The 22,819-nt window shown below is 43.7% G+C and overlaps 1 protein-coding gene across 4 annotated transcripts in view; it reads left to right on the top strand.

Moving 5' to 3' along the window:
• LOC126481107 (uncharacterized) overlaps nucleotides 1-22,819 on the top strand; it is a 103,599-nt gene that overhangs the window by 10,663 nt on the left and 70,117 nt on the right. For 2 of the 4 annotated variants that reach the window (XM_050104629.1, XM_050104627.1), the window contains one exon: nucleotides 21,797-21,968. In XM_050104629.1, the coding sequence (XP_049960586.1) occupies nucleotides 21,838-21,968 (131 nt within the window). In that variant the 5' untranslated portion in view covers nucleotides 21,797-21,837. Of the gene's footprint in view, nucleotides 1-21,779; nucleotides 21,969-22,819 lie in introns of all 4 variants that reach the window. The other 2 variants (XM_050104630.1, XM_050104628.1) reach the window with 1 other exon arrangement.

The following is a 22,819-nucleotide window of genomic DNA, read 5'->3' as shown; positions in this document are numbered from 1 at the left end:
TTCATGGCTTACTGTAGGCACTTGCCATTTGAGCTCTTGATATACATACTGTCACTTCTCTTTTCTCTGAGGGTCTGTTTACTCTTCCTATAGGCAGTATCAACATTAACAGAAAAAAAACAAAGCATCAAAAAATAATTAACATAGAGCAATGATATTTAGGGAATATGCTTGCCTAGGCAATATATTTAAGTGATAAACATTGCAAGATAACAAGTTAATGTAAGTGCAAGGTAAGCCATTGCAAATGTGAGATGTTGGCCATTGATAAGTGGTGTAACTGCCAGAATGTTGAATGCAAATGTGCAGACCTGCCTGCATTATGTTGTACAGGTGCCGGATGTCAGTTTGTGGGATGGAGTTCCATGCGTGTTGCACTTGGTTGGTTAATACAGAGACGGTTAATGCTGATTGTGGATGACACTGGAGTTGTCATCCGGTAATGTCCCATATCTGCTTGATTGGAGACAGATCTGGTGGTCGAGCATTTTCCTCTGTTTATAGATAGATGCTTCTGCAACCTTGTATTTGTCCTCTAGCCATTTTGCACTTCCTGCCAGTATCAGTTTCTTGGTGTCTGTATTTCCTTTCATTGCTGAATTTGCCTCATTTCTGTATTTTCTCCATTCATCTTATTCAGTCTGTCTCGTGTTATCCAAAGATTTCTACTAAGCCGTGTTTTTTTGCCTACTGATCCTCTGCTGCTGTCACTTTTTCATCTTTCAAAGATACCCATTCACCATCCATTATATTTTTTTTTTCTCCAGTGCAGGCACTCATTGCCTAATGCTTCCTCCAAAATTGTTTCTTTGATATCCTACCTTCTTGCAATTTTGCAAGTTTTAATTTGCAATTTGTAACCAGTAAATTATGATCACAGTCCACATCTACACCTGGAAATGTCTTACAGCTTAAAATCTGCTTTTTAAATCACCCCCTTACCCTTATATAATCAGTTTGATACCTCCCAGTGTCTTCAGGTCTCTTCCATCTATACAACATTTTTACACAATTCTCAAACTAAGTGTCACCAATTATTAACTTATGCTCTGTGCAAAATTCTACCATGTGGGTTCCTCTTTCATTCCTTTTAACCAGTCCATATTCTCCTACCATTTTTACTTCTCTTCCTTTTCTTATCATCAAATTCCAATTCCACATCTGAATTAAATTTTCCTCTGCATTAACTTTATGAATAATTTCTTTTATTTCATTGTACATTCTTTCAATCTCTTCATTGTCTTCAGAGCTAGTTGACATACAAACTTATATTACTGTGGGGAGTATTGGGTTCATGTCTATCACAGCTACAGTAATACATTCACTATGCTGTATGTAGTAGCTTACCCATGTTCCTATTTTCCTATTTATCATTGGGCCTACACCTGCATTACCCATATTTGATTTTAGGTTTATAATCATGTACACACCTTACCAGAAATGATGTTCTTCCTGCCAGCACACTTCACTAATTCTCTCTATATCTAACTTTAGCCTATCAGTTTCCCTTTTTAAATTCTCTGACCTTCCTGCCTGGTTAATGAATGTAACAAAAAACACAAATATTGTATTACTAAATATATTTAATTTATTGTGAATCAAGGTTTATTATGGTTCACGTCAGTATTTGTAAGTTAATATTTCAGTTTCATTCTAAATATGAATTCAAGTTTTAAAGAAAGACAACTCAGTTTGTTGAAAACTTTACACTTAACAGCGCTCAAAATTTTCATATTTTCAAACACTACTTCTTGGATTTTTTTGAGAACTACATAATACTCCTGTGAGAAACTGATGTCTTTACATTGACATTCGAGTCCTGTAAATATGAAGAAAATCGAAGAGGGCCAATTCATGAAGTTTGCTTGTAAGAGGTTGAGATAAATAGTTTGTTATATTTGGTATTGTTATTTGTACTCTTAAAGAAAAATAGATTAAAAACTGCATGTTGCTTGTTTAAAGTGTACTCTAAGAATGTTTACAATCAGCGGTTATAAAACTATATAAACTATAATAGGAGTAAAGGGAACTACTCAGAAAAAAGCAGAGTAGTTGACCTAGCTTTTAGAATGAAACCTTCCTTGAGTTAGGTACACACACAAACATACCTGCATAAACACACTGTGCCCCTACATGTTGCCAGCTGGACACACAGTGGTAGTATTGCAGTTCAGTAGGTGGGATGGGAGTTGTGGGTGGGTAGAGGGGGAGAGAGGCAGGAACCAGCTAGGCCTACAGGGATTGGGGAGGGATAGCTAGCGGCTTGGGGCAGAGGAAGGGGAAACTAATGGGTAGAAGTGTGGGGGTTGTAGGTTAATGGAGACTAAGGCCAGGAGGACTATGGGTGCGAAGGGTGTGTTGCAAGGATAACTTCTGTCTGCTTAGTTCAGAAAAGCTGGTGATGGAGGAAAGGATCCACATGGCCCTGTTAGTGAAACAGCCGTTGAAACTGAGCATGTTGTGCCATTTGCGTGGTCAGCTTTGTTCTTGGCCACAGTTTGGCAATGGGCATTCATTCTGATGGACAGGTAGTTGGTTGTCATGCTGACATAAGAAGTCATGCAGTTATTGCAGCAGTGTTGTTGTATGAAATGGCTGCTTTTCCTTTTTCCGATGAGATAGGATAAGAATGTGACAGGACTGGAGCAGGAAGTGGTGGGTGGGTGGATTGGGCAGGTCTTGCACCTGAGTCTTGGGAGTGAGAGTGGCACAGAGATGACTAAGATGTTGTGTAGGTTGTATTGGTGGCAAAATGCCACTTTAGGAGGAGTGGGAAGGATCTCAGGTAGGATTTCCCTCATTTTAGGGCATGATGATAGATGACAGTTAAAGCCTTGGCAAAAGATATGATTCAGTTTTTCCAATCCAGGGCGATATTTGGAGATGACGAGGGCACTCCTTTGTGACTTGCTTGCTCTTTTTCTGCATAAGGGGTGTGTGAGGATATTGCATTGAAATCCGTTTGCAGACTGGATTTGGGGAGTAGTGTGTTTCAGCGAAAGCCCTCATGAGCACTTCAACATATTGAACAAGGGAGTTGTCATCATTGCAGATAAGCTATCCACAGCTGGCCAAGCTGTATGGGGGAGAGTTTTTTGGTGTGGAAAGGATGACAGCTGCCGAAATTCTTTTATGCATTTTCCTTCTTTTTTGAACAGTGTAGGAAAAGCCACATTGCTACTTACTGTAAAGAAGACATGTCAAGCAGCAGACAGGCCCCATTAATAAATACTTACATAAAGCTGTAGGCAACAGCCTTCATCAGTAAAAGGGAGGCACACACACACACACACACACACACACACACACACACACACCTCATGCGCACACGACTGCCAACATTTTTGGGCCGGAATGCAGCTATCATGTGGGATGCAAGCAGCAATCTGGAGGGGTTGGGGAGGGGGAAGCATATTAGTGTACGTGTGGGGAGAGAGATGAACACTGTCTGGTGGAGTGTGAAGGGATTAGACTACCAACAAGTACAGCATCAGGAGGTTGTGGGAAATGGAGGTGATGAGAAAAGTAGCATAAAGGAGAGGAGTGGGGTAAGATGGGCAGATGCGTTGGTAGAGGGCTGCAAATAAACAGGGTGGGAGATGAGAATGGGGAGATGATGATAGGATAGACATGTCAAAACTGTTGGGTGGAGGGTGTGGGAACAGTATGTTACCATAGTTTGAGGCCAGGATAATTACGGGAACGAAGAACGTGTTGCAAGGGTAACTCCCATCTGCGCGTTTCAGGAAAGCTGGTGGTGGAGAGAAGGATTCAGATGGCTTGGGTTGTGAAGCAGACATTTAAATCAGGTGTGTTACGTTCAGTTGCATGTTGTTCGTCAAGGTGGTCTACTGCGCTCTTCACCTCAGTTTGGCGGCGACCATTTATCCTGGTGGACACCGCCCTACCCCTTGCCCCACCCCCCACCCCCGGGGGCTCACCACTCTTTGGCAGGTTCTTGCTTGGCTACCACAGGGCCCCAGCCTTTGCAGCATTTAATCCCTTCTGTTCTGTGTGTCTATCCTCTTGCTATTCTTTCTCCCCTCACTCGAGGAACATGTTTGGGATGTTATTGGGAATGTTCTGCATTGTCTGCCACTGAAACAAGAACAGTCTCACCTTTGTTTTTCACTCCCATTTCCTTTCTTTGTTTCCCTTCACCTCTCGTTCCTTCACTTCGGCATTTGAGGTTCCTTTTTTCCTTCTTCCTCCTTGTGCGCTCCTGAAGGATGATCCACGCATCTGATGCATAACAGGTAACTGGGTAACGCATAATTCCCAGCTCCGGGTCGACCGGTAGGTTTCTCACATACCCCCTGGTATAGGCCAGGCCCAGGGAGGGGTGATTCCCTGAACTGCAACCTTCCCGAATTGCCGATTGATCCCTCTATCAGGTATTCAGGAGGTGTGAAAAATCACCTAAGGCGGGTGTGCCCCCTTGTGAAGGGGACCCCCAGTTGGAAGGAGTGCGTCGTCAGATATGCTGGCAATCACGGGGGTTGCCTCGCAGTGAGTCAATCATCTTCACAATCAACATCATGAGGCTACTGGTTCAAAGACCCTTCCCAGTGCACCACAGTTCCCCGTGGTCTCACGTACTGAAGATGGTCAGTCCTTTGCTACGGTAAATCCATTTATTATTCAGAAAGGTATTGATGCAATTGTCGGCCATTTGAAATCCTTCTCTCGTTTACAAATGGCACTTTGCTTTTGGAGACTGCTTCTGATTCTCAAGCACGACAACTGCTTGCTGCCTCGCTGCCCCGTGGCTACCCTTTACCCATGGTGTAATTTACACCAGGCTTCTCAACGATCTAACTGAGACCAACATCCAATCTTATTTCTCTGATGAGAGCGTCATTGCCATCCATCATGTAACGAAAAAGGTAGATTCCTCCTTAGTACCCACCCGCACTTTTCTTCTCACCTTTGATAGATTGGTGCTTCCGTCCTGTCCAAAGTCAAAGCAGCCTATGAAATCATCACAATCCATCCATATATTCCAAACCTGATGCGCTGCTACCAGTGTCCTTGTTTCAACCACACTATAATGTCTTGTCAAAACCCAGCCAATTGTCACCTGCGGTAGGGATGCGCACGAGGGCGATTGTCCGCCTCCTTCTCTGTGCTGTATCAACTGCAATGGAGACCATGCCACCTCATCTCAGGATTGTCCTGTGTATCTTGCTGAGCGTCCTGTCCAAGAGATCCGGGTAAAGAAAAAGTGACACGCAGGCATGCAACCTCAAATTCAGCTCTGAGGTTGTGAAATCGCCCAGTGTCAAGGTAGCATTGCCATTGTGAGCAACAAGCCATCAGACTCTTGGCTCAAGGGGCGAAGCCACCAGATACACAACTGGTAGGCCAGAAAGGATGGGAGGAGTACTTCTGTGAAGACTTCCTTTGTCCCTCCAGCCAAACAACACCCCAGTCTTCCTCTAACCGGAAAGGCTCGAAGAAGTCCACCAAAGGCAAACGGTCTCCTCCTTCACCAACTCGAAGATCGTCTTCGACGGTGATGTCACATGATACCTAGCCCGGCTAGCCTCCATGTTGCCGGTGCACACCACCAACTGTCTTTCAGCATTGGACTGCACAAGCAAGCCGATGCTTCTGTGGGCCCCATGGAGCAGGATCCTCCTGCCTCTGTGCCCTGTAGTAGTGACTCTTCAGTGGCAGCCACTGAGGTTACACCCCTACAACTCTTCCTCATCATGACTCTCCTCCAATGGAACATTCATGGCCTTTGGTCCCACAAAGAGGATTTACGGCTACTTTTAGCATCCCAGCGTCCCCTTGTACTCTGCCTTTAGGAAACGAAATTGCGCTCTCACGACCACTTTGAGCTCTCCTACCAATTCGTTTTGAGCTTCCCCCTGAGGTCGGCATTCCATCTCATGGTGGTGTCATGCTGCTCATATGGGAAGACATTCGTAATCAACCCATCTTCCTGACTACCCATCTTCAAGTTGTTGTAGTTCGCCTTTTTCTTCCCCACCTGACTTTTTCCCTCTGTACCATTTATGTCCCTCCATCATTCGATGTCACCAGGGCAGACTTCCTTCAGCTTATTGGGCAGCTACCTCCCCCATTTTTGCTACTTGGTGACTTTAACGCACATCATCCCCTTTGGCGTTCTCCCAAGACCTGTCAGAGAAATGCCCTCTTGTCTGACCTTCTGAACGAACTTAACCTCTTCTGCCTTAACACTGGAGCACCCACTTTCCTTTCCGACTCCTTCAACACGTATTCCCGTTTGGACCTATCCTTTTTCACTGCCCAGCTTGCCCATCATCTTGAGTGGTCCGTTCTTTCTGACACCTACTTGAGCGACCATTTCCCATGTGCTATCCATTTGCTGACTCCTACCCCATCCACGTGCACACCAAAAAAACAGCTTACTAAGGCTGACTAGCAGCTTTACTCCTCCTTGGCAACTTTCGAAGAACGTGATTTCCCCAGCTGTGATGACCAGGTGGAATATCTCACAAATGTTACCCTTCCTGCTGCAGAACGTTCCATTCCTCGCACTTCCTCTTTACCACATTGTGTCCCAGTCCCTTGGTGGATTGAAACATGCTGCGACACAATTTGCGCACGGAGATATGCTCTCTGCATTTTTAACTGTGATCCTATGGTGGCAAACTGCATTCATTGTAAACAGATGAGTGCAAAGTGTCATCGCGTTCTTCAGGACAGCAAAAAAGCTAGCTGGATTTCATTCACTGGTTCTCTTAACACTTCCACTCCTTCCTCTGTCATGTGGGCCAACCTCCGACGGCTCTCTGGGACCAAGATCCATTCCCCAATTTCCAGCCTGACAATAGTAGATGATGTCCTCATGGACCCTATTGCTATCTCCAACACCTGGGGCTGCCATTTTGCAGAAGTTTCGAGCTCTTCCCACTATCACCCTGCCTTCATCCATCGGAAACGAGCGGAGGAGACTCAGGCAATACCCTTCTCTTCTCCTAATCGTGAGTGCTACAGTGCCACCTTTACTATGAGGAAGCTAGTTCATCCAGAACCTCCGCCCCAGGGCCAGGCGCCATCCACATTCAGATGTTGCAGCACCTTTCTCTTGCACGCAGGCACTTTCTGCTTAACACATACAAATGCATCTGGGCAGGGGGCCCATTTTCCGGACGCTGGCGTGAAGCCACAGTCATACCCGTACCTAAGCCCGATAAGGACAAAAACCTTCCTTCTAGCAACTGCCCCATCTCTCTTACCAGCTGCATTTGCAAGGTGATGGAACGTATGATTCATGCCCGGCTGGTATGGTGGCTCAAGTCTAGCAATTTACTGACAAATGCACAGTGTGGATTTCCAGTTGGCATTCTGCAGTTCACCATCTCGTTACTTTGTCCACCGTATTCATGGATGGTTTTCTGCGGAAATCCCAGACTGTGGCCGTGTTTTTCGATTTGGAGAAGGTCTACGACACCTGCTGGAGAACTGGTATTCTCCATACTCTTTACATGTGGGGCTTCTGTGGCCACCTGCCCTGTTTCCTCCAGGCATTTATAAAAAATCGAGTTTTCAAGGTGCGTGTGGGTTCTGCCTCGTCAGACATCTTTATCCAGGAAAATGGTGTGCCTCAGTGTTCCATCCTGAGTGTCGTCCTCTTTGCTATTGCAATAAACGCTATAATGGCCTGTCTCCCACCGGACATCTCTGGCTCCTTTTTTATTGACGATTTTGCCCTCTATTGCAGTTCTCCATGGACTGTCTCACTGAGCGGTGTCTTCAGCGATGTCATGGTTATCTTTATTACTGGAGCATTGACAATAGCTTTCGCTTTTCCACGAACAAAACCATGTGTATAAATTTCTGGCAATGCAGTTGGTTTCTCCTACCATCTTTACATCTTGGGCCTGTTGCCCTTCCGTTCGTTGTAACTACAAAATTCCTGGGCCTCATGCTCGATAGGAAATACTCTTGACCCTCCCATGTGTCTTACCTGGCAGTCCGCTGTACGTGGTTCCTCAGTGTCCCATGTGTCCTCAATGGTACTTCCTGGGGTGGCAACCGAGCCACCCTCCTCCTTTTGTACCAGTCCCTAGTCCGTTCAAAACTTGACTATGGGTGCTTTGTTTATGCACCTGCACATCCATCAATCTTACACCGTCTCAGTACTATCAACAATCATGGCATCCATTTGGCCACGGGCATCTTTTTACACTAGCCCAGTTGAGAGTCGGTATGCTGAAGCTGCTGAACTACCACTGTCCTACCGCCCTGACTTTCTTCTCAGCAGGTATGCATGCCATTTGTCTTCCATGCGTGACCACCCATCCTATGCCTTCTTCTTTGATGATTCCTTTGATCACCAGTATGAGGCACATCCCTCTTCTCTGTTACCTCCTGGAGTCCACTACCTGCACCTTTCCCGGTGGGCGTGAACTCTTCACCAACTTGGCTTTCTGTAGCGGCCCATGTTAACCTTGGCCTTTCATTCACTTCCTAAGGAAACTACTCCAGCCTCACTCAATCGCCTTCAGTTTCATGACCTTTGCATGGAACTTCGCGATAGTACCTTTGTATACACTGATGGCTCTCAGACTGATAGTGGGGTCGGGTGTGCCTTCGCCATTGGCACCCGTGTCTTTTGATATCAACTTCCAGCACACTGCTCAGTATTTACAGCCAGGCTCTTCGGCCTGTATCAGGCCACGGAGTACATCCAGCGACACAGCCTTTTCGATTCTGTCCTCTGCTCAGACTTACTCAGTGCCCTTCAAAGTCTGTGTGCGCTGTACACCGCCCATCCCTTAGTGCAGCATGTCCGGGAAAACTGCCAACTGCTCACTCTTGGTGGAGCCAGTGTGATGTTTCTGTGGGTTCCTGATCATGTCGGTCTGCCAGGAAACGAGGTTGCTGACGGTGTTGCCAAGGCTGCGGTCCTCGTACCTCAGCCCGCGAGTTCCTATATTCCCTCCGATGATCTCTGTGTTGCCGTCTTTCAGGAGGTGGTGCCCCTTTGGCATCGCCAATGGTCCTCGCTTCACGGGAATAAGCTCAGTCTTATTAAGCCTCTCTCAGTTGCTTGGACGACCTCCTCCCAGTCCTCCCGCCGGGAGGAGGTTATTTTAAGTAGGCCGCATATTGGGCAGTGCCTTTTTAGCCATTGTCATTTGATAAGTGGCGCCAGTTCACCACTTTGTACACATTGCGCCCCAAGTTTTAACTGTCCGCTACTTCCTGACGGACTGTCCATTTTTTTAACTGCTTACATTCCCGCTTGGGTTTGCCGTCTGAGTTATCGGCTTGTTTAGCAAATGATGCGCGGGCTGTCGACTGTGTTTTAATTTTTATCCACCAAAGCAATATGGCAAAGGCCATTTAATTTTTAGTTTTGGACCTCTGTTTCTGTATGCTGTCTTTTTTTAGCCATTTTTCCACTTGCCTGTGTTTAGCTGTCTTCTATTATGTTATTTGGGACTGATGTGTAGTCGTTTTTTAACTCCTCTCTGTCTTCGTGTAATATAGTTTTGACTTAGGAGTGTATGACCCCAGTTGTTTTTTGTGCCCTAAGGCAAAACAAAACCAATCCTGTTGAACAAAAGTTTGATATTCATATCAACATGAAAAACTGTACAATGACTACAGCAGAGCTGATAAATGACATGACTGGTTTCACAGGTGGCCCAGCCCCTGGTGGGGTAGGATAAACCTGTGACAGGACTGGAGTAGGAAGAGCTGGGTGGGCAGATTGGCCAGGTTTTGCACCTGAGTCCTCCATAGGAGTATGATCCTTGTGGCAGGGGGTTGGGATTGGGAGTGGCAGAGGGGTGGACTAGGATGTTGTGAAGGTTGAGTGGGCAACAGAACAACACTTTAGGAGGGGTGGGAAGTATCTTGGGTAGGATGTCCCTTACTTCAGGGCATGACAATAGGTAATCGAAGTCCTGTCGAAGGATGTGGTTGAGTTGTTCCAGTCCAGGGTGGTACAGGGTGATGACTGGCATAAACCTTTCTGTCTGGGTCTTGGGGGAGGTGGGAGGATTGGTGGTGTGAGGGGAAATGGCAGGGGAGATCTGCTTGTGGTCTAGGTCTGGGAGATAGTGCCTGTCTTTGAAGGCCGTGGCGAGACCCTCTGCATACTGAGCAAGGAAGTTTTTGTCACTGCAGAAATGCCGTCCCTGGGTGGCCATGCTGTATGGGAGGGATTTTTTGGTGTGGAAGGGGTGTCAGCTGTCAAAATACAGGTACGGTTGGTGGACAGAGGTGTGAATATGGCCATCAGTGAGGAGGAGGTCAACATCTAGAAAGGTGGCACGCTGGGTTGAGGAGGACCATGTGAAGTAGATGAGAGAGGTGGTGTTGATGTTGTGAGGGAACAAAAACGATGTGTCTTGGCCGTGAATCCAGATCATGAAGATATAATCAATGAACCTGAACCAGACTGAATCAGTTTGGTGCATGATTTTACTGTGTCACAAGAAATTTAGACAGTGTGTGTTGAGAGGATCGACCCTCATGTCTTAAATGCAGCAAAAAGGGAGAGAGGACATGTGGTGGGAACCTCCCTCCCACCCCATTCCACCTCTCCCTGTTGTGTTATTTTACTATGGTATAAAGGAAGTAGTAAATCCTGTTAGAGTCTTATAAGTCATACTTCATGTCCTCTTACATTAATTAATTCCCTTTTGAAATACGTCTTCATGTACTGATAGTAGTAGTAGTAGTAGTATTAGTAGTAGGATAATAAGAAAACATTTATCATCTGTGGATAACTTTTACAAGGATATTGGACTCGTGGTACTACATTTTAAGACTAATAAAATTTGAATTTTGTGTGTGGGGGGGGGGGGGGGGCTGTCAAAGGATTTCTTTCATAAACTAGCAAAGTTTTCATTCTCTTCTGCATGTGTCTCTTGATCATTCAGCCCCTCTGCTATTCAGTGAGTAGCCTCCTTTACTTTTAAATATTTTCTTTCTGCCAGAACTTTCCTACATAAATATAATTCGTATACACTGGTATGTACATATTTACAGGTTCAGTATGACAACGATGGGACAAGAAGTTGACTATGTGTTGTAAAATGATAGATGTGTTTTGTTATTATTTACTTGAGTTACATTTATATCAAACTCGCAATCTGTGTTGACCAATTAATCCTTCACTGTCTACCCCCAGTAGCTGAATGGTCAGCATGATGGATTGTCAATCCCTTGGGCTCAGGTTCGATTTCCGGCTGAGTCAGGGAATTTTCTCCACTCAGGGACTGGGTGTTGTGTTGTCATCCTTCACTGTAAATAACCTATTGCTTTACAGGTACTTTTTAATTCTGTCTTTAAGTAAGTCTCTTTTAATAATCTCTTTAGTTATTTGTTGTAAAATTTTATCCATTGATAGAAATGATGTTTTGATTTTTATGTTTATTCTTTCATGGTAAATTCAATGTACACTCCTGGAAATGGAAAAAAGAACACATTGACACCGGTGTGTCAGACACACCGTACTTGCTCCGGACACTGCGAGAGGGCTGTACAAGCAATGATCACACGCACGGCACAGCGGACACACTAGGAACCGCGGTGTTGGCCGTCGAATGGCGCTAGCTGCGCAGCATTTGTGCACCGCCGCCGTCAGTGTCAGCCAGTTTGCCGTGGCATACGGAGCTCCATCGCAGTCTTTAACACTGGTAGCATGCCGCGACAGCGTGGACGTGAACCGTATGTGCAGTTGACGGACTTTGAGCGAGGGCGTATAGTGGGCATGCGGGAGGCCGGGTGGACGTACCGCCGAATTGGTCAACACGTGGGGCGTGAGGTCTCCACAGTACATCGATGTTGTCGCCAGTGGTCGGCGGAAGGTGCACGTGCCCGTCGACCTGGGACCGGACCGCAGCGACGCACGGATGCACGCCAAGACCGTAGGATCCTATGCAGTGCCGTAGGGGACCGCACCGCCTCTTCCCAGCAAATTAGGGACACTGTTGCTCCTGGGGTATCGGCGAGGACCATTCGCAACCGTCTCCATGAAGCTGGGCTACGGTCCCGCACACTGTTAGGCCGTCTTCCGCTCACGCCACAACATCGTGCAGCCCGCCTCCAGTGGTGTCGTGACAGGCGTGAATGGAGGGACGAATGGAGACGTGTCGTCTTCAGTGATGAGAGTCGCTTCTGCCTTGGTGCCAATGATGGTCGTATGCGTGTTTGGCGCCGTACAGGTGAGCGCCACAATCAGGACTGCATACGACCGAGGCACACAGGGCCAACACCCGGCATCATGGTGTGGGGAGCGATGTCCTACACTGGCCGTACACCACTGGTGATCGTCGAGGGGACACTGAATAGTGCACAGTACATCCAAACCATCATCGAACCCATCGTTCTACCATTCCTAGACCGGCAAGGGAACTTGCTGTTCCAACAGGACAATGCACGTCCGCATGTATCCCGTGCCACCCAACGTGCTCTAGAAGGTGTAAGTCAACTACCCTGGCCAGCAAGATCTCCGGATCTGTCCCCCATTGAGCATGTTTGGGACTGGATGAAGCGTCGTCTCACGCGGTCTGCACGTCCAGCACGAACGCTGGTCCAACTGAGGCGCCAGGTGGAAATGGCATGGCAAGCCGTTCCACAGGACTACATCCAGCATCTCTACGATCGTCTCCATGGGAGAATAGCAGCCTGCATTGCTGCGAAAGGTGGATATACACTGTACTAGTGCCGACATTGTGCATGCTCTGTTGCCTGTGTCTATGTGCCTGTGGTTCTGTCAGTGTGATCATGTGATGTATCTGACCCCAGGAATGTGTCAATAAAGTTTCCCCTTCCTGGGACAATGAATTCACGGTGTTCTTATTTCAATTTCCAGGAGTGTACATGATGATGATCATGATCAAGGCCAGAGCGGTTTGTTATAGTAATTATTAAGGCTCCTTTCATGTACATATGACTGGTGTAGATGAAACCCCAATGTTTTGAGCAGATCTTTTCAGTGAGCTCAGTTACTGTTTTTGATTATCATTCTTAGCTCGTATAATTTGTAGGCCCATTTCTGTGGCTTGAGGACTTTGTTTATATTTTGTGCATTTGTTCCCCACCAAGAATTCCTTTGAGTGTTGGTGTAAATAGTACGTATCTAAAACCTGAACTGACATAAATAACTTCTCATACATTCTTATTAGTTGGGCTACAGTAAGCACCCCAAGCAGGCTAATAGTAAACCTGTGACACACGTATGAATTAGTTGTCATTCCAAAGGTCAAACAAAAATTTGGATGGTTCAGAAATCAGTTGTTTTTTAATCCATCTTACAATTTCTTTAGCAAATAAGCATCTTGAATAGCATGGTAATGAAGCTGTTGACTTTAGTGGAATCCAGTGGAGCTAAAGTGTTATGACCTGTTTATGAAGCATAAATAATTCATGCTGGCAGGGATGCTACATTAGCCTTCTCACTTCAAGGCCAAACCATTCATACTTCATAAATAAGTGGCCATAAAACAGTATAATGGAAAGGAAAGATTGCTACTCACTATATAGAGGAGATGTTGAGTCACAGACAGACACAACAAAAGGGCTACCATACATGTTGAGTTCATCTAAAAGGCCTTTTTCTAACAACTCACACGTGCACACATGACTACTTTTTCTGACCACTGAGGCTACACTGCAAGCAACCACACCTAATGTGAGAAGCAGTCTGGGTGGTGGGGGTGAAGAGGAGGCTGGGGTGGGTTGGGGGAGGGATAGAAGGGTAGGGATGGGGGAAGGTAAAGTGCTGCTTCTGAGAGCATGAAAGGATGTCGTGTGGACAGGGTAGGGCAGCTGGGTGCAGTCGGGAAGGAGACTCGGAGGGGGATGGGGGGAGGGAGAGGAGCAGAAAAGGAGAGAAGTAGAGGAGGGGAAGAAAGATTGTGTGTGCACTGGTGGAATAAAAAGCTGTGTAGTGCTAGAGTGGGTGAAGGGAGTAGGATGGTGGGTGAAGGATAGGCCAGGGTAGTTACAGAAACATAGGATATATTGCAGGGGAAGTACCCACATCTGCTATTAAGAAAATCTGATGTTGGTAGGAAGGATCCAGATGACACAGGCAGTGAAGCAGTCACCAGACTGAATAATGCTGTGTTGGGCAGCAATCTCAGCAACTGAGTGGTCCAGCTGTCTCTTGGCCAGAGTTTGCCAGAGGCCACTCATGCGGACAAACATATTGTTTGTGGTCACGCCCACATAGAATGCAGCACATGGTTGGAAGTTTGTATGGTGCAGGTCCGGCCTCTGGGTCTGTTGTAGGGAAGTGAGCCATGAGGCAAGGAGTTGGAAGCAGGGTTGGAGTAGGGGTGGACAAGGATATTGTGTAGGTTTGGTGGTCAGTGGAATACCACAGTGAGAAGGGTGGGAAGGATAGTGGGTATGAAGTTCCTCATTTCAGGGTAAGATGATAGGTAGTCGAAATCCTGAGATTCAGTTTCTCCAGCCGTGGGTGGTAATGAGTCAAGAGGGAATGCTCCTTTGTGGTCGGACATTGGGACTCACAGAGGTGGTAGGCGACTGGAGAGATAAGGCACAAGATATCTGTTTGTCCAGAGACAATGGTCATGTGTTTGAGAGTTGTGCTTGCATGAATCTTTGAGAGAATGGTTTACTTTAGAAAAAGGCCTTTCAGCTAAAACTCAACATGTATGGCAGTCTATTTGTTGTCTCCTCTATATGGTGAGCAGCAATCTTTCCTTTTTATAATATTGTTGTTATTCCATCCTGGATTTTTCATTGTTTGGTCTTTTCAATAAAACACTGTAGTTTCATAGTGGTTGGTCACTTGGCTATTGAAATATCTTGGGGTGCTATATTCAACACACAGTTTTTTCATGCTGATATCAAATGCAGTAACAAATTTAATATGATACGACTTCTTGTTGTAGTCATTGTTTACAAATATTACCAAAAATAGTAAGATTTTGTGTGCTCTTATTACATTTATTAGTATTGTAGTACTTATGGCCTTCTACTGCAGCAGTTACCTTCTCATGCTCTACAGAAGACAAAATGATGATATGTAGGAATGAGTTGCTGTCATTTTGACAATAGCAGTGGCAACTTTTATTAGCTTGTTGGCTGCAGCATGCTGTTTGGACAAATGTGCAACATGAGATAGTTTAGTGCATTGTTTGGGCTGTCGTTTATGGGGTTTCCAACTGCAGGCTGACAGCATTGCGATGGTGCAGTGATTAAGACAATCCACTCGTATTTAGGAGGAATAGTGTTCAAATCCCCAACCTTTCAGATTTTGTTTCATTTCAGTTTTTCCTCCGTCATTTCAGATGAATGCTGGAATAGTTTCTTCACAAAGGTCACAGGCAGTTTCCTTCACGAATCTTGTGACACTAACCTTGTGAAACAACCTTTCAATTAATATGTCTCTGTTTCCAACCAATATCTCAATACATAGTTTCAATACTGGGAATAAGAAGAATGTATATGTTGTTGTTGCTGTGGTCTTCAGTCCTGAGACTGGTTTGATGCAGCTCTCCATGCTACTCTATCCTGTGCAAGCTTCTTCATCTCCCAGTACCTACTGCAACCTACATCCTTCTGAATCTGTTTAGTGTATTCATCTCTCGGTCTCCCTCTATGATTTTTACCCTCCACGCTGCCCTCCAATACTAAATTGGTGATCCCTTGATGCCTCAGAACATGTCCTACCAACCGATCCCTTCTTCTAGTCAAGTTGTGCCACAAACTTCTCTTCTCCCCAATCCTATTCAATACCTCCTCATTAGTTACGTGATCTACCCACCTTATCTTCAGCATTCTTCTGTAGCACCACATTTCGAAAGCTTCTATTCTCTTCTTGTCCAAACTAGTTATCGTCCATGTTTCACTTCCATACATGGCTACACTCAACAAATACTTTCAGAAACGACTTCCTGACACTTAAATCTATACTCGATGTTAACAAATTTCTCTTCTTCAGAAACGATTTCCTTGCCATTGCCAGTCTACATTTTATATCCTCTCTACTTCGACCATCATCAGTTATTTTACTCCCTAAATAGCAAAACTCCTTTACTACTTTAAGTGTCTCATATCCTAATCCAACTCCCTCAGCATCACCCGATTTAATTTGACTACATTCCATTATCCTCGTTTTGCTTTTGTTGATGTTCATCTTATATCTTCCTTTCAAGACACTGTCCATTCCGTTCAACTGCTCTTCCAAGTCCTTTGCTGTCTCTGACAGAATTACAATGTCATCGGCGAACCTCAAAGTTTTTACTTCTTCTCCATGAATTTTAATACCTACTCCGAATTTTTCTTTTGTTTCCTTTACTGCTTGCTCAATATACAGATTGAATAACATCGGGGAGAGGCTACAACCCTGTCTCACTCCTTTCCCAACCACTGCTTCCCTTTCATGCCCCTCGACTCTTATAACTGCCATCTGATTTCTGTACAAATTGTAAATAGCCTTTTGCTCCCTGTATTTTATACCTGCCACCTTCAGAATTTGAAAGAGCGTATTCCAGTTAACATTGTCAAAAGCTTTCTCTAAGTCTACAAATGCTAGAAATGTAGGTTTGCCTTTTCTTAATCTTTCTTCTAAGATAAGTCGTAAGGTTAGTATTGCCTCAAGTGTTCCAACATTTCTACGGAATCCAAACTGATCTTCCCCGAGGTCCGCTTCTACCAGTTTTTCCATTCGTCTGTAAAGAATTCGCGTTAGTATTTTGCAGCTGTGACTTATTAAACTGATAGTTCGGTAATTTTCACATCTGTCAACACCTGCTTTCTTTGGGATTGGAATTATTATATTCTTCTTGAAGTCTGAGGGTATTTCGCCTGTCTCTTACATCTTGCTCACCAGATGGTAGAGTTCTGTCATGACTGGCTCTCCCAAGGCCATCAGTAGTTCTAATGGAATGTTGTCCACTCCCGGGGCCTTGTTTCGACTCAGGTCTTTCAGTGCTCTGTCAAACTCTTCACGCAGTATCTTATCTCCCATTTCGTCTTCATCTACATCCTCTTCCATTTCCATAATATTGTCCTCAAGTACATCGCCCTTGTATAAACCCTCTATATACTCCTTCCACCTTTCGGCCTTCCCTTATTTGCTTAGAACTGGGTTGCCATCTGAGCTCTTGATATTCATACAAGTGGTTCTCTTCTCTCCAAAGGTCTCTTTAATTTTCCTGTAGGCAGTATCTATCTTACCCCTAGTGAGACAAGCCTCTACATCCTTACATTTGTCCTCTAGCCATCCCTGCTTAGCCGTTTTGCACTTCCTGTTGATCTCATTTTTGAGACGTTTGTATTCCTTTTTGCCTGCTTCATTTACTGCATTTTTATATTTTCTCCTTTCATCAATTAAATTCAATATTTCTTCTGTTACCCAAGGATTTCTATTAGCCCTCGCCTTTTTACCTACTTGATCGTCTGGTGCCTTCACTACTTCATCTCTCAGAGCTACCCATTCTTCTTCTACTGTATTTCTTTCCCCCATTCCAGTCAATTGTTCTCTTATGCTCTCCCTGAAACTCTCTACAACCTCTGATTTAGTCAGTTTATCCAGGTCCCATCTCCTTAGATTCCCACCTTTTTGCAGTTTCTTCAGTTTCAATCTGCAGTTCATAACCAATAGATTGTGGTCAGAATCCACATCTGCCCCTGGAAATGTCTTACAATTTAAAACCTGGTTCCTAAGTCTCTGTCTTACCATTATATAATCTATCTGATACCTTTTAGTATCTCCAGGATTCTTCCAGGTATACAACCTTCTTTTATGATTCTTGAACCAAGTGTTAGCTATGATTAAGTCATGCTCTGTGCAAAATTCTACCAGACGGCTTCCTCTTTCATTTCTTCCCCCCAACCCATATTCACCTACTATGTTTCCTTCTCTCCCTTTTCCTACTGACAAATTCCAGTCAGCCATGACTATTAAATTTTCGTCTCCCTTCACTACCTGAATAATTTCTTTTACCTCGTCATACATTTCATCTATTTCTTCATCATCTGCAGAGCTAGTTGGCATATAAACTTGTACTACTGTAGTAGGCATGGGCTTTGTATCTATCTTGGCCACAATAATGCGTTCACTATGCTGTTTGTAGTAGCTAACCCGCACTCCTATTTTTTTATTCATTATTAAACCTACTCCTGCATTACCCCTATTTGATTTTGTATTTATAACCCTGTAATCACCTGACCAAAAGTCTTGTTCCTCCTGCCACCGAACTTCACTAATTCCCACTATATCTAACTTTAACTTATCCATTTCGCTTTTTAAATTTTCTGACCTACCTGCCTGATTAAGGGATGTGACATTCCACGCTCCGATCCGTAGAACGCCAGTTTTCTTTCTCCTGATAACGACGTCCTCTTGAGTAGTCCCCGCCCGGAGATCCGAATGGGGGACTATTTTACCTCCGGAATATTTTACCCAAGAGGACGCCATCATCATTTAATCATACAGTAAAGCTGCATGTCCTCGGGAAAAATTACGGCTGTAGTTTCCCCTTGCTTTCAGCCGTTCGCAGTACCAGCACAGAAAGGCCGTTTTGGTTAATGTTACAAGGCCAGATCAGTCAATCATCCAGACTGTTGCCCCTGCAACTACTGAAAAGGCTGCCCCTCTTCAAGAACCACATGTTTGTCTGGCCTCTCAACAGATACCCCTCCGTTGTGGTTGCACCTATGGTACGGCCATCTGTATCGCTGAGGCACGCAAGCCTCCCCACCAACGGCAAGGTCCATGGTTCATGGGGGGGGAAGAATTTATATGAATACCTAAAATCACTTATCTTGGTCCCAAAAGACGTCCAATATTCAGGAATACACATTTTCAATAAATTGCCAGCAACCATTAAAAACTTGGTTTTAGATAAAGCACAGTTCAAACAGAGGTTTAAAGACTTTTTGATAGGCAACTCCTTCTACTCTATAGGTGAATATCTTAACAGGGTCTGTTAGACCAGCTTAAGTAAGAATGTCTGTTAGATTTCAGTTTCGACAGCATTTGGTAACAACAGGCGAGATTAGGCATTTTGTGTGTAATAACGTTATTAAAAGTGCATAACTATGTTTTGTTCTGACATTCCGTGAATATTAACAGTTCCAGCTTACTGTAATGTATTCACATAATTTGACAATCTCCTAACAAATGATATGGGTAGAGTGAGTATTATATTCAAATGTTTTATGTTATACTTTCAGACTTGTTCCACACCTACGAGAATCATCTCATTTTTGGCTCTATGGAACATACATCTAATTTCATCTAATAATGACAAAACTACTGTCAAGACATTAAATTTGTTACTTACCTTACTTAAAAGTATGACTTTTCACTCCAGTGTCTATTTAAGTTTTTGTAAGAAGATAATATGTAGTCATATTATTGCAGTGCTCATTATCAACAAGCTTCTTCACAGTTTCTCATAATCTCAAGTGACCTGTACTTAACAGAAGCTCCATCCACCAAGTGCTGACTTTGACCGTCATACTTTGATGTCTCACAATGGAATGGAATAACTTGAAGCCCCCAATATAAAAGTATTTTTATTCTTTGAACTGAGCAAGTTGGTAACATGCTGGACATTCGAGAGGACGGAGATTCAAATCACAATCCAGTCATCCAGATTTGGGTTTTATGTGATTTCCATAAATCACTCAATGAAAATGCCTAGATTATTCCTTTTAAAAGGCTATGGAAAATTCCCTTTCCTACCATCGCCCTATCTGAGCATTTGCTCCACCCCTAATAACCTAATCATTGACAAGGTACAAAACCCTAATTTTCCTGTCTTTCCCTCCTTTCTTCATTTCTTCCTTCCTTCCTTTGTAGTCTATGGGATTTCCTAGTTAAAGGTTGAACTTTGAGAAGCATCAGATTTATGCATAAAAAGTTACTCACAAAAATAAAGTAATAATGCCATAGTACCAAAACACAATATTGAAGAATAGAAACCAGTAACAAGATGTTTGAAATATTGACTTTGAAAATGCCAAATTCTAAAACGCAACAAGATGGACCAGTCTCGGCACAAAATAATTATTAGACTAGACTGGGTTCAGAAAAATGGGGTGGGGGGGGTGGGGGGGGGGGGGGGGGGGAAACAGAATTTACCCTTGGTCATGCTTTTCCTACATCAATTTAGAATTTGCTATTTCAGGTATGTAACTTATCTTGACAAGATGTAGAAAAACACATCACTTGCAAAACGATTACAAAAGTCCATCGTTGGAAAACTTGATACTCTTGGCTGATTTAGGAATGCCATTTTGTGGGAAAAATTAAAAACTTCTAGGCACACCATCTGTTTTCTATTGTTGCCCAACTTTTCTCCATCCTGTTATGTGTCCGCCCCTTCCCTCCCCCCCCCCCCCCCCCTTCCTTGCAACCCCCCCCCCCCCCACCCCGCCTGCATCAGACCCATCATTTCCCACTTCTGTTTCTCCTTACTTCTTGTGTACTGTGTGCTAAATCCTCTCTCTTTGTTAGCATCTTACTTGTATTGTTTACCTTCATTACTTAATTATTCTAGAGTCTGTAGCCTCCCCCCACCCCCCACCCCTCCTCCCCTGCAGCCCTCCAATTATCCAATCTGGTATAGGCTTTGTTCAAGAGAACTTATGCACCTTATGTTGATAAGGATTTCATTCATCCTGTTCTTTCTGAAAATTTATCTTGAATGTATTGTATTAATTCTGTGAATATTAGCAGTTCTAGCTTACTGTAATGTATTCACATAATTTGACAAGCTCCTAACAAATTATCTGGGTAATGAGTATTATATTCAAATGTTTCATATTTGAAATAATTTTCTTGTGTCAGAGCATTAAGTGGGACATTTCATTCCTTAAACTAGTTACTGCGTAATCTTTTGCGATTTGAATAGTATTAAAATTTAGATTTAATTTGTTTCTGAATTGGTACAATGATTTTGTATACTTCAAACTGTTTAACCCAATACTTCATTTTATTCTATATCCTTTAGTAGTGTTATTGTATTTGTAAACCAATTTCATGATTGGCTGTAAATTAGCATTGTGGATTAATTGTTTTACTTGGCAAGAAACTGAGTTGTGAATAAAAGTTTATGATGGATTAAAACTGTGCTGTAGAGGAAGTCGATCCCAGCCAGTCTTCTCCATCCATTACTGCCAGCGCATACTCCTCTTTTATGCTCCCTAACTCTGAATCAAGGGAAGTTGGTGGATTCCAGTGTTTCCTGTCCAATCAGTGTGTTTAGTAGCCATTGTTGAATATTGTGGCTTAATGGGTGATGGAGCAGTTTTAGTCCATTATGGGTGCTTCATACAACAATGAAATATCAGTGTGTTTATTAGCCGTTGTCGAATATTATGGCATAATGAGTGATGGAGCAGTTTCAGTCATTCTTAGTACTTAAGGCTCAATACATTGAGTGAGACCTACTTCTTTAGACACTTGATGCACAAATGGCACAGACAGTGTAGCCTCAGTAAGGAAGCAAGGGAAAAGGGCGGGGTGGGGGGGGGGGGGGGGGGGGGGGGGCGCTCCCCTGCACTGCACTGCTACATTCCCTGTCACCGTTTGTTTGCTGAGTGGATTTTGCTTCCTTGCTCTGTGCACTCCCCTCTGAAATTAGCAAAGAAATATGGATGCACTAAACAATTCTCCTTAAATCTCTTTTACTTTCATTTTCTTTAATGAAAAAGGAAATATAAGTGAGCCATTTCTGTGTAATGTTCCACTCTGGCTTAAGCTTGGGCTCACTTCCACATAAAACACTTCTCTCTCTCTTTTTATTTTATTTATTTATTTTTAATTTAAGGAATAGCACGTTTTATGTTTCAGATGTTTCTTCCCATGGTGTGCAAACTTCCAGAGACTTGCTGATGCAGAACCTGAAATGCACTACTGATCCCAAATCTCTGATGGAAGTTGTGAAAGTGCATCATTCAATTATGAACAATAAGCATGTCATGCAGGCTCTGAGGTCACTGTTTGAACTGTCAAAATCTGAAAGGTTTGTTTTTATTGTTTTGGTTTATCAAAAGCTACATTTTTTATATACATTTTCACATTTTCAGTACACCGTTTTATGGCATACAAAGATTGACATACACATGGAGATTTCTCATCACTGTTTGTCCTATCACCAGCTGAGATACAGAATTCTAGTTTCCCCCAGCAGCAAACTTTGGTTTGCACTAGATTTCCTACCTAATAGAATTTGAACATGCAATAACAAACATGCATAGGCAGTCTGTATTCTAAAAGGAATTGTACCATTTCCACAGAAACTGTATGAAAAGGACTAACTGGTTGGAGGGAATAATGCAGATGCAGCTTTCTTTTACACACACACACACACACACACACACACACACACACACACTGAAACTGATCTATTTGAAGTAAACAAATTAACAGATGGTTAGCCAGGAACATTCAAAAGTGAAACACCCAGTATCCAGTAGAAAAATGTAAAATTAAATAACAGCACTCCAAGGTTTTGGAACCAGTGGTTCCTTTTTCAGAGAGGTAAGAGATATTGGATGGGGGAGATGGGAGAGTAGTTAGAACCTAGCCTGATAGAGACCTATCTTGCTTGAAGAGAAATATAGTGAAATATGTGATATAAAACTTCAGACTAATAGGAGCTCAGCACATTAATTATCACTCTGATATCTTCAGTTCAGAAACAAAGATGTAAGGGATAAAGTGAGATGTAAAATGGTTATAGAGGAGGAGGAGGAGGAAGAAGAAGAAGAAGAAGAACAAGAACAAGAAAAATTGTTTTAGAGAAGGAGGAGGAAGAAGAAGAAGAAGTAGAAGAAATGGCAAACACAATGGAGAGCAGAGGCATTTATAGAT

Source organism: Schistocerca serialis, chromosome 5 (assembly GCF_023864345.2).
Source record: "Schistocerca serialis cubense isolate TAMUIC-IGC-003099 chromosome 5, iqSchSeri2.2, whole genome shotgun sequence".
Classification (NCBI taxonomy): domain Eukaryota; kingdom Metazoa; phylum Arthropoda; class Insecta; order Orthoptera; family Acrididae; genus Schistocerca; species Schistocerca serialis.
Note: the sequence above shows the minus strand (reverse complement) of the source record. Positions and strands in the feature narration are given on the sequence as shown.